At 25.0% G+C, this 13,167-nt stretch overlaps 1 protein-coding gene across 1 annotated transcript; it reads right to left on the reverse strand.

Moving 5' to 3' along the window:
- Positions 1 to 822: 822 nt before the first annotated feature.
- On the reverse strand, positions 823 to 4,827 carry LOC114132531 (eukaryotic translation initiation factor 3 subunit D-like). Its single transcript, XM_050202413.1, has 11 exons — positions 4,553 to 4,827; positions 4,453 to 4,495; positions 4,125 to 4,362; positions 3,470 to 3,661; positions 3,264 to 3,396; positions 2,687 to 2,834; positions 2,483 to 2,613; positions 2,197 to 2,412; positions 1,793 to 2,128; positions 1,652 to 1,727; positions 823 to 1,043 (listed from the first exon to the last, which is right to left on the reverse strand). Exons 1-11 carry the CDS (start codon positions 4,685 to 4,687, stop codon positions 997 to 999), a joined length of 1,695 nt encoding a protein of 564 aa, XP_050058370.1. The 5' UTR covers positions 4,688 to 4,827; the 3' UTR covers positions 823 to 996.
- Positions 4,828 to 13,167: the final 8,340 nt, after the last annotated feature.

Genomic DNA, 13,167 nt, shown 5'->3' on the forward strand with positions numbered 1-13,167 from the left:
AGTATTAAAATTAAATACCTTAAGATTCTTACCAACAAAATAAATTCAATCAGTATTATAAAATTAAAAAACAATTAGGTATAAAAAATTCAGGTATTAGGTACAATTAGGCACTATGTTTTCGATATTAGTCTTTTAAGTTTAAATGTTTTTAGTACTTAGATTTGAATGTTTTTACATCCAAAAAAGAAAGAAATTTAAAATATCCATAAATAACTAAAATAGGTAAAAATATGTTGAAAATATTATATCAAGAAATCAGAATGCTATGGTATTTGATGAAAACTTCAAATTCAGTATCTAAAAATATTATACTATTCAAGTACACTCAACACTTCACTGCTTCCTGAGTCACAATACCACAAGCCTTAAATTTTAAAATAGTTATGAGTATCTATGTACAAAATAATATAATATTTAATAGCAAAACTACAAACTAACAACATAAACCAGATTCTTTTAAAAGCAAATTTAATATGTTGTTTGTCAGACAGAGACAACAAGGCACACAATGCAAATGTGGCTTCTTTAAAATAATATTATGTACGACTCTGATAAAAAAAAAAGTTGTTCTCAAAAGTTATAATAGTTTACATTGGGACTGAAAACAACTACTTGATAATTTTAAAATAACATATCTATAAAAAATACTATTTCTACATATCAAAAGATTTTTACCGAGTTATTTCTTTTTAATCTTTTAACTTCAAAATTTTGTCAAACCAAAGATACATTTAATTAATTAATATTCTCTAATAATGAACGAGAAATTTTGTAATTTAATATCTTAATTGGCAAAAAAAAAAGAAAAAAACAATTGAATAAATGTTTAACTATTGTTGAATATAATATAAATTATAATTTAGCGATAAATAAACATAATAAATATTGATTATGTTTACAAATTGATATATTATTTAGACTAAAAAGAATATAAAACTGTAACTTAATTTTTTTATGAAATTTAAAAAAATATGATCAAATTTTAAATTTCTTTTAAGGATTTGGTGGAAGAAGTTCAGCTGGTATCGTAGATTTTTCACCTAAAACAAAAACAAAAAATGTTTAAATATTTTGAATAAAACTGTAAAAAGAAATGTCATAAACTAGTTTTATTTTTAGAGTAAAAACAATAAAAAAATATTAGTAAAATCGACATAACTAAAATTAATTCTAGTTATTTATATTTATTAAATTGAATAATGAAATGTATAAGCTCTATAAAAATTAGAGTCATGTACTAACAAATCAAAGAAAATATGGACTTTTAATAATAATATAAAACATCCCTTTGTTTTAAGTTTAATAATTTATATTCAGACATCAGATTACAACTTTCTGTTTTTGAGAAATAATATACATAATAATAAACTGTCTAAGACAAAAATAAAGATAAAATATTATTTGATAAGACTTACCTGGATAAACTTTACTGCTTTATAATCACTATCAAAAATATAGAAAGGGATTTCTAACAATATATTAAATTAAATAAATCAGATTACCTATTATATATTTTTTTAATTTAAAATCCGATTAAATTTAAAAAATAAATATATTAATTTATTGTTTTTGATTACTAATATTTAATAAATACCTACTATGTACAGGATTAACTTACAATTATAAATTAAAAAAAAATTATTCTTACCATTTTCTTCATCTTCATTTTCATCATTGTCCGAATCAAAAGTATTATCAGGAATGTCGTATAAACGAATGAGTGGCTATAAATAAATAAATTATTAGTTACTATTACAAGAGATTTAATATTAAACTAATGAGTAAAAACCTTGTTCGGGTCCTTCATAATGAGATATTTGCCATCCTTTTGCTTCATGCATAAATCTATAATGCATCGTAGTATTCCCCATGCATTATCCATGTTCAGATTTATTTGAGTCGCAAACTCAGTAGGTTTGTATTGTTGTGTGCCTAATATAACATGTTTTGACGAATCACGAACTTGTACACGGCTAACATATCCAAACTTGATGTAATCAGAGCCAGCAAGCAAAGCTTGTACTGTCCATTTAGCTAATTTACAAGCATTATTTCGTAATTCAGTAGCCAAAACTCCTCCACGTTGCACATCTAACTTATGACGCCAATCTACTCCACCAGACAACTATTTTAAACAAATATAAAAACATATTAAATTATAATTTATTATTGATAAAATTACCATTATCTTACTTTTGAGTCCCATTCATTAAGTGCTTTGATAGTCAAAAACTGCAAATCTCCATTTGGTACTTGTAGCACTGAGTCATGCTCACATCTAGCAACCAACACAATTCCATTATCCAAATCCCACTTACGGTATCGATAAGCAACAGACGCTACTTCTCCATCAGTTTCATCATCTGACACAAATGGATTGGGTTCTTCAAACTTGTATCTTGCTTCTCCCTTAAAGATTATATGATTATATAAAAATACTTTTTTTTTAATTATGTAATTAAAACAATTTAAGACTTACAGTTTTCAATACTTGTTGTGAAAAATTATGATTGATAAATGTAGCTTCTAATGCCAAGTTTCTTGGTGAGTTCAAGCTATTTGCTTCTTCTGATGGAGGTTCTACTGCTGTTTCATTGACAGTAAGCAAATCTAAAATACCAAGTAAATAATTACATTACAATGTCAGAAACACAATTAACTTTATTTATTAATAAGATCTTACCAAATTCAGTATTATCTCTCTTGTCAAAGAATAATTTATCACCAACTTTTTCAATAACAATGTCCCAACTGTAGTTAGATCGAGTACAACACATTAAGCATGCTAATATAGCATCTGTAGCATAAACATTACCCACAGTTTTCACCAACTATAAAAATTGATTTTATACCTATTAGTTTTAAGTATTGATGCAATAAAAATAATAGATTTAATAAATTTGAATTTCCTAATTTTAATAGTATCTCTACACTATATTTAATCATAGAATAAAATAATATATAAAAAATTATAATTAAAAAATATAGCACTATATTAGTTAATGGGAATTTTATAAAGTACTTAAAATATTGATGCAGAACAACATCAATAAGATGTTTAAATAAAATAAATAAGGTATTAACATTTTAAGAGTAAAAAATTATACTTTGTATAGACAGACAAATGAGAAAGTGTATGAAGCAGCAATGAGCTAAATGGACTTTAAAGTTGAATATATTATGAATTATAATTAAAAAGATAAGATATTAAACTGATATGTTCCAATAAACTTAAGAAATATATTAGTGAGTCTACTTACTTTTCTTATAATTGGATCATCAGTAGTAGTAACAGTATGGAAAAGTCTATCAACACGTTGTAATGGCTTTTCATTTTTAACATTTATTCGGTCATATGATTTATCATAATATTCCAAAGAGCCACAACATACACTAAAATTAAGTTATTAATAAAAAAAAAATTAAATATAATCAAATTTTGTTAAAAAATCTTAACAGAACTTACAGATCTTCTGGGTCTTTAACAGTAGGCAAAGATAATTTAGAAAATCTAACAAAGTCCATTTCTTCAATAGTATTCCAATCAGCTCTTACAGTGACCGAAGCATCTCGACTCTTCATTTGCATATTGTTTTTATTAGATCGGCCACCTTGCTTATTATTCCAACCTCTACGTGCATTTGGATTTTTTCGATCTCTGATAACCAATTTTTATTAATGGAAAAATAGACTATAAGTTATTTATAACACTAATTTACTAAATTAAAAATAAACTGTAAATTAGTTAACTGTAAAAAAATTTAAAAATTATTTTGTAATATTAAACTCATTCAAATGCAGTATTTAGACTTATAATATGCTTCAACATAATATTCTAAAATGTAAAATAAATTAGGCATTAATTAAATTTGCTTATAGAATTTTAGATTATGTATTTACTTCAGTTGTATAAACCTAGCATGTATAAAATAGGCTGCATGCTAATTTTATAATATAAATGAAATTTAACTTTTTAATTGAAATTAAATATATAGTAATTTTTATAATATTATAAGTTAGACAAATAGATACTAAATAGTAATAATGCCTTGTAATGGTATTATAGGATCTTTTTACAAGTAAACAAATTTATATTTATACTTATTATTGTGTTATAATACCTTTGAAGCTTGTTCAATTTTCCAAGAGATTGGAATTGATTGGAACCACCAGGTAAACGTGAAATACCTCCACGGCCCCCTTGGCCACGCATCATGCGACCTCCTTGACGGAAATGACGACCACGTTGGTAAGGTGGTTTTTGTACACGAGTCGTGTCCACTAAGTGGAATGTGTTTTCATCTTCTTCATGATAATATGCATACTGAGTACCACCACCGAATTGAGACTGATATTTATCTGAAAAATTACATATTAAATGGTTTTTAGTATGAAATAATGCAAGTACCTACTGTAGTATTATAATATAAAACACAGATTTTTACTCACTCAAATATTTTTTGTCCTGTGACAAACCAGTCCAGTCAGAAATCTAGAAACAAAATTGGTATAGTTATTACACAAATATTAGAGCTATAAAATATCTTACTTTTCCAATACGATCTCCTTTTGAGAACGGCTGATATGGCATGTCCTTAAATTGGTCGGGCATTTCGCACGGTCCCCATCCGAACGGATTATTTTGTATTTCTGGGGGTATGAAATGAGGCACTTCTTCCGGCATTGCAAAGCTGTATTGAAAACAATAGTATGAAATATGAATGCACACAACTTATATTAAAACTCGTAAATAGTCACGACCACGAAAGCAAAAAACCGGAGGAATAAACAACGAATGTCGCGACTCGCGAGTGGCGAGTTGATGATAATAGGCGTTATGCGTTAACCTCCAATTCATCATCACGCTATATCCAAGGAGGTTCGTTTAAACCGTGTTATGGTTTTACTTTAATGTTTTGGAATTGGGTAACTAATTGATAACGGCATATTTTGATAAATAATGCCCGGTTTTTTTGAAATTGTAAATCTAAATTAATTTAATTAATTATTATTATTATGAATGTGTAATTATGATAAATAATAATATATTAATAATAATTTAGACACAGGCATTTATTTTCAAGACAATAATTAAAATTATTAACATTTATTTAGTTATTAACCTGTAACATTGAACATAAGTACTCTTCTTTACATTTCGCTCCATTAAATATTAGTGGTAATACTTCTATTTTATACTAAATAATAATGAACAACACAAACTTTTATCATTTAGAATATATTATAATATATATGATAATGGCTCAAGCTAGTTTATGTTTCAATGTTTACGTACAAATAAGATTTTTTTTAAATAACACAATACTTTATATTTACATAATACACTTGCAAAATATACATGAACGTATGCTATATAGGACAAAAACCAAAAACAAATCCATAATTTTATTTTTGGTTGTCATAATAAAATCAATTAAAGTAAAAGAATGATGTCTAGATTGGCCTGACTTATACAGTACGTGGGAGACCCGTTACAACAAACGGAGCAACGTTACGGGTAAGGCGTGCAAGGACTCTGAAGCTAACGTATTGAAGGAGAGAAGGAAAAATAATCTTGTAATAAACTTTAGTGAGTAGTCTAGTAGTCGCAAGTTTAATTTTGTGATGAGGTGGGTGATAACGACGTTTGAGTATTATTAATTTGGTTATTCGATGCTTTGACGGTCTTATTTTGAATGCGTAAAAGCTTGTGAAAACTGAGTTTGAGTGTCTATAGCAATCAGTCATCAACCGGTGTAAATCGATATCCACCAGTGCAATATTTATAATATCTTTATATTGTTTAATAATATCATGTTGGGTAAGACAACTAAGACGTATTAAAAAAATTAATTCTACCTTAAAGTAGACATATACCTAATAAACATTACCTAAATTTGAATGTAACATAATCACATGATATAATTGTTCATTTGAATATACTTTTAAAATATTTATTAATTAATTTAGCAAATCTATTCCAAAAACCTAATATTTTGTAAAAAATTAAGATCAATCAACGAACAAAATGGTAAGTTAAAATATTCGAAAAAAAAAATATATTGTTTAAACACATTTATGAGAAGAAAATATCTGAAAACCTATGTATATTATTATTCAAATTTTAATTATATACTTAGTAATACATAGATACTTATAAATCATGTTTATACTACTTATGTCTTGAATAATTGTTTTTAAATAGGTACTCTTGAAATATAATATGTTATCTTATGATTTTATCAACTATACTTTAGTTATAAGTTTTTAACGAAAACTAGGAAATATTAATAAGTTCTGTGTAGAACAAATAGTTATAAGAATAATTAATAAGTTTAAAGTAATTGAATACTTTTGCAGTTTTGCCCCTTAAAACAAGCAGAAAAAAATAAATATTTAAAATGTTTCGCCTGCAAATTGTTTGTATAGGTAACTCAATGTCCTGCACTCCTTCCTAATAACATAGTATAAAAATATAACAAAATTACAATATAACTGTTATGTTTTATGGCTCTAATAATACTAGTAACACAGTAGATATAAATTGACATTTCAAATACAATCTGTTTGCTAAAAGTTCAGATCATTGTATGATTTTATTTAATTTCACAATGATGATAAACATGAATCGTACATTCGTACATATTATTATTATAATAAAAATAATAATGTTATATATTATGTAGTTTCACAAACGATTTCCAAACCGATCGTGTGAATTTGTGATACACAGTGACTACTAACAGCTAAATGATAATAATTACAATCATCTATCGAGTGTATATAAGTTGTAAGTTTAAAATATTATGCATTATTTATAGTTTGATGCTTGATTTATAAATGGACGGCGGTAGTCGCAAAATGACAACGAACCAATAATTCACAGCGTCGGGATGCCGGTATACATGGTCTAATATGCCAGTAAAAAATGACAATATAATTAATTAAGTACCAAAGTTCAAAATATAAACATCATTTAACATATTTATTATATTATAAAATGTAAATAGTAATCACATAAGTACATATGTATGCAGTATTATAGGTAGGTACATTACTGTAGGATAACTGCAGAAATATTCAATATTGTATATTTTTGATTTTAATTATTGGTATTAACAGATATCAAAATATTTTTAAAAAACATGCAGTTCTTAAAATATCAATACTAGAATTAATAATGAAAATCAATAAATCAATTCTATCGAATATAATAATTCTTCATATTATCAAGATTATAATGAAAAAGAAAATATGAAGTATATTAATAATTGCCGCCTTTTCATTAGAATAATATTTTTTAAATATAAAATCGAATAGCATTATTCTATATATTATAGACATTTAAACATCATCAGTACACAAGATTATTGTTTAAATGTGATTCTAATGAAATGATGCGATGTGTATAATCAAATTTACTTGATTCTCACAATCTTTAGTCATTATTTTCTGTGCGACTATAATATAGTTTATAATATTATATTTATATAGAATTATTCCTATTGTTAGGTATTGAATAACCTAATAATCATTTTTATATGATGTATACTGATAATATGTGTTTTCATTTAAACTCAATCCATCTGATTAATTTTAATCAATTGTTAAAGTCTAGGAAGTTTAAAACATTGTCAAACGCACTATACTCAGAACAGGGCTAAGCTATTGTAAAATTTAGGACAAACAAAGATATTGATTGTCAACAATTTATATCACACACCAGTTTTGTCATTCGTCCGTAAAATTATCACCTCGCTGCAGGATAGTGATTTTGATTATGATTATAGTAATATAGTGTTACTAATAAACGCGTGCAAGCAACTTCAAAGCAAAATTTATTATGTTTGACTAAAATATAAAGCTATAAAAAAAAAAATAAATTTATACCATAAAGGCATAATTTTTTTTTTGACTCCCAAGGATTTTCATGAAAATCGAAAAATTATCAAAAGCTTTGAATAAATATACTATAAAAAATAGGGTCATCAAGTAGAAAAAATTAACAATTTTTGTAAGAAACCCAGATTTCATATTAATTGGGTTTTTGAATGTGACTATTTCTATATACCTAATTTTAAATTTAAGGACAACACGTTAATTAATTAGGTATAGACAGAAAAATTAATGAACAGAAAATTTTACAGAAATCTGTTCAAGCATTCATGTTGTTAAATATTAATTTTATGATAACTATAATTCATTTAAAATAATCGAACCCTGAAATAGCGATTATAAAACAAAAAACAAAATATATTCTAAATAAATGAATTACAAATTATTTATATTATTTATTTTTCAATTAAATGAATTGAATTTAGATTTGTGCAGTGAAACAATAAATGTAAGCTACCACGAAAATATAGTTAATTATGTTTATTCTTTATATCGATTGTAAATATATTTCGAAAAACACCATGATTAAAATAATAATACATTAATTGGTATGCTCGTCGTAATATAATCACTATTCACAACTTTTGTAATTATTGTGTAAATTTGAATTTAGTAGTTATATTTATGTATAACAAGTAATTTATAGTAAATGTATGAATGAAGAAATTAATTTGTACTGTAATATGATTTTCAAATAACATTTGAAGACTTCAACAATCTATTTATGTTATATGATATAAAGTTGTACTTAATGGCACTATGAATGTTAATGCATACATTCACCTACAATAAAATATTGTCTTACAGATATTTAGTTTGATAACCGGTTCAGCATTGCCATCTTAAGGTTTTAGAATATATGTTATATTCTTTCTACCAAAACGGAAAAGAAAATTATTTAAAATACTGTTCAAACCATTCAAGATTGACATAATGAGTAATGATATAAATATTATATTGTCATTAATTCATTATATTTTGATAAAAGTATGGAAGACAAAACTACAAGTTCTTATCTTTACCTACTTTTTTTTAAGAAATAACGAGCATTGCATTTCTAATATTTTTAGTATTATTTAAATTCTCGGTGGAGCAAAGCAAGTTATATTTTATACAATGCACGTTAACGATAGTTATTTTCTCACAATACAATTATTAGGGCTTGAAAAATTCTTCGAATTTGTCTATGCTAGTCCTTTAATCTTATTATTATTAATTAATTTAATAACTCAGGCACAGGTGGAATTTCAAGTTTATTTAAATTTCAAAAGTCTCAACAATTCTTAAGAAATCTGCGAATACTAAAAAAATAAAACAATTCAATGTTCAGTGAAGTTATAAAAATACAATTTGAAGTACCTGAACCCCACCTTCCTAAAAATAATCATTTTTTTATCCTTAATGAATTGATTTTCCATAAAAATCAAACATTTTTGTATAATAATACTGAAGTCATATTAGGTAATAAATTAAATTTTTTTTATTATAAGATATTTCAGCTTGTAGAGTTAATGAAGAAATTCTAATTGGAAATATTTTGAATTAATCTTAGCCTGAGATTTTTAGGTTTAAAATATAATACAAATGTATATTAGAGTAGTGACTTCTAATATGTGCTATACACTGTTATTATAATAAAATTATTATAGTTGTAATAGTGTTATTGTTATAAGTAAAAATGTTATACTTAGTGTTAAATACAATATTGTAATTTGTAGGTATTAAATAGGTAATAATAATTTGAAGAAAAAATGCGTGTAAATATGGTTATAAAAATCTAAAAAGTATATTATATGTACAATAATTATAAAAAATATTTCTTTCTTTATTTTAATGTTTACTTAAATTACAGAACGCGGTAACTTCCATCATAAGCATATTCTAAAATATAAAACCTCGGTCCAGTTTAATTTAAAGTTTAGCTATTGGGTCTCGTGGATAAGTGCTTAGTGGAAACCACTGTAAAGAGTATTGACACGTAATTTGGGGGTTATCTATTTGCGATAAAAAAATTAATTCATTTTGGGTACAACTCATTTGCGCTAGAATAAAAAAACAAATTTTTTCCGAGGTTTCATCGATTCCTGTAGCCCACTTGCGTCAAATTTAATTGTCTACAAACAAAAATGTTTGAAAATACGTTAATGTTTTGTTTAGTTTATTTATTTAAAAGACGTCGCGTCTGTAACTTATAGTAAAGTTATTTTTATAAGTCTATAGATTTAAAAGCTTTGTATATTATTGCGTAAAAAATTGAAAACAAGTTTTATATTAGTTTTATTATGTGGTAAGATGTAGGTATAATCCGTTATCGAATATAGGTATCTTTATTCGTCAAAAAAAACTATTGCAGTATGATCACAGAATAGATGAAATTAGATAGATTCCATCTATTCTGTTGTATGATTTTATCAGGTATGTGTAGGTACAAATTGTTGCATTTGCAATTTAATTCCAATAAAGATTAGGATGATATGTTAATCTGATATTTTATATTATTATTGTTCAAATAGATACTGCGACGTTCCCTTAAGGTGTATAGTGCGTTTGTAAAATGATGGCAGTTTATTTACATTGTGAAAAATACGTAAAACTAGTTTTTTTAGAAAAAAAATGACAAAAAGTGGCTTTGGGTCCAATAAGAAATATAAATTTGACATTTTTTAAGTTTTTATGTATGTACATTGTACATTCATTGGTCATCGCATTAGATCGTGTATGTAAAATTTTGTAGGTGAAATCTTACTTCACCATCAAGTATTGTACATAACGTGATTTTTTCAAAAAAAAACAGTTTTTAGTGGCCTTTCACATAAAATTCGGAGTTATTTCATACAAATTGATATTATTAATTCAAAGTTCTAATTTAGGTAATACGAAATTAGGTATTCAAACTCGAGATAATAATTTAAGTTATTTTATTATAACTTAAAAGTATTATTTCTGCATACTTAAACTTTTAACGTATATACTGTATGTTTTTATATCATTAAAAATAGGCAATATATTTTCTCTTATTAATATTTTGCAAAAAAAAAAAAAAATAATACAATTATTTAGTTTAAATTTATTTATTTTACAATAACAGTTAAAATATATTTTGTTTACGATAAAAATTATTGGTGCATATAGGTACATACAAATTATAAGTAATATAATTAATAATTATCAATTATTTTCTCTGGAAAAATATTTATAAGATTAAAAATATAAAATAATATTCTTTAACATATTTTGCTTATGTTGAATATTCTCTAGGTAAATTTTTAAATAAAGTTTTTAGCCTTGTAGGCAAAATAAAATTGTTTCTATAAATTGAAAATTCTGTGTTTCATGAATCTTAAATATATCTTATTCCCATTTAATTGCATACACTAAAAACCAATATATATAAAATCATAAGAATCCGATCTCTAGTAATATCTAATATAATGAAATATAATAAAAGTTGATATTCATTACGATTTACGGCAAACTTTTTAGACAACTCTGTGATTTGCAGCAGGTGATTACCAAAATGGCAGCACACTTATCGCTGGTAAGTCGAAAATATTTCTTTTCAACTGTCTTGCACTCTTGCACGTATATGAAACTGTTTCCGAAAGGAATAACGATCTACATCCACGCGTCCCTGAGATCTTAACCCTGTTTAATCGTGATCCTATATTTGTTGCTCTTTTTAACTCACTCCAACGGTGGTTTCGAAGCCTTCGGGACTTGGTAAATCCCAAAAATAATAATTCATGGCAATTGTTCACGGTAAAATTTATAAAAATTTTAAGGTATTATCAATTATCTTAGAAGATAAAAAACAAAAATAACAGATAAATAGCGTAAGTATAATAAAGGTAATAATATAGATACAAATAGCTAACCATACGTTTATGCGAAAAAAATATTACCTTAAAATAGTTAGGTGACGAAAAAATAGTTATGGTTTAGTTATGTATTATTGAAGTTACACATAATTATTTACGTAGATAGGTACTGAAATTTTCTATAGAACTATGGTAGACATTAATATTATTATTGTATATATATTATTGCATATAAGTACTAATAAAATGTGATCTGCACGATTTAATTACAATAATTAAATTTAGGTACCTACAACACAATTAAGTGGTAGTTAAGAATTTTAATTTAAGTGCATGTTTCATTAGCTTTTAGTAAATTAAATTCGCTGTCCTGGTTATATTATAATTCATAGTTACTATTCAAAATAAGAACATGTTACTATATGTTATTATGGTTGACCTACAATAATAACTTATGAAAATGTAATTTGAGGTATCTACACTGAAATTTAATAAAATAAAATATTCGAAATAAAAAGATTATATTAATGGGGTTATTTTTTGATTTGGATATTTGTAACAAAAGGAATTTTAACATGGGATATATTGAGGTAGACCATATGTATCTATAATAATAAAACAAGATACTATTTTCTGTCTTTTAATGGTTTTTTGTCGTAAAGTACAATTGACTAAAAAGTAGGTATCTAAATTATTTAATAATATATTTGTTCCTATATTATAATTATATAATACGTATGTATAAATTAATACTTAATACTATAGGGTAAGTATTAGCTTGTCTACAAAGTTTATTTCCTGTTAGAACAATATTAAAAAATGTAGTAAATAATAAATATTTTGTGATGCATGGCAATAGCCAATAGATTATAGAAATTTCTCGTACTCACATATTACGGGTTAGTAGATAATTGAAATTTTTTAACACCATAGACGGAAATTGGAGAGGGGTCTTAAGCTGCAGGCTAAGCCCCCTCAAAACATTCTAATAGAGAAATTTGCTTAACTATAAGTAATAAGTGGTCACAGCACCAGGCTATATGATGTTAACTACTATAAATAATAATTATAAAATAACTTTCAATTAAAAAATTATTGCAGGATTGTAAATAAAAAATAAAAACATATTTTAGTTTAAATCTTGGTTAAATTATAATTAATGTCGTTTAGATTATTTTGATGATTACTAAAACTTTAATCTATCTATATCTTTTATCTAATGAAAGTGATAGTTCACAAATGTTAATATAATATACATATACAATGCGTATTACATAGTCATTACTTGTATAATATGCTAATTATATAGAATTATAATTAGATTTTACATGGCATTTAAGTCTTAAGGTAAGTTTATATTTGTAAACGCAGAGAGCGGCTTCAATACCACTCTTAAATTACAAAACCCTCAATTTTTAAGAATATTTGGAGATATTGAGTACAGTATTTT

The sequence above is a fragment of the Aphis gossypii genome, chromosome 2 (assembly GCF_020184175.1).
Source record: "Aphis gossypii isolate Hap1 chromosome 2, ASM2018417v2, whole genome shotgun sequence".
Taxonomy (NCBI): Eukaryota; Metazoa; Arthropoda; class Insecta; order Hemiptera; family Aphididae; genus Aphis; species Aphis gossypii.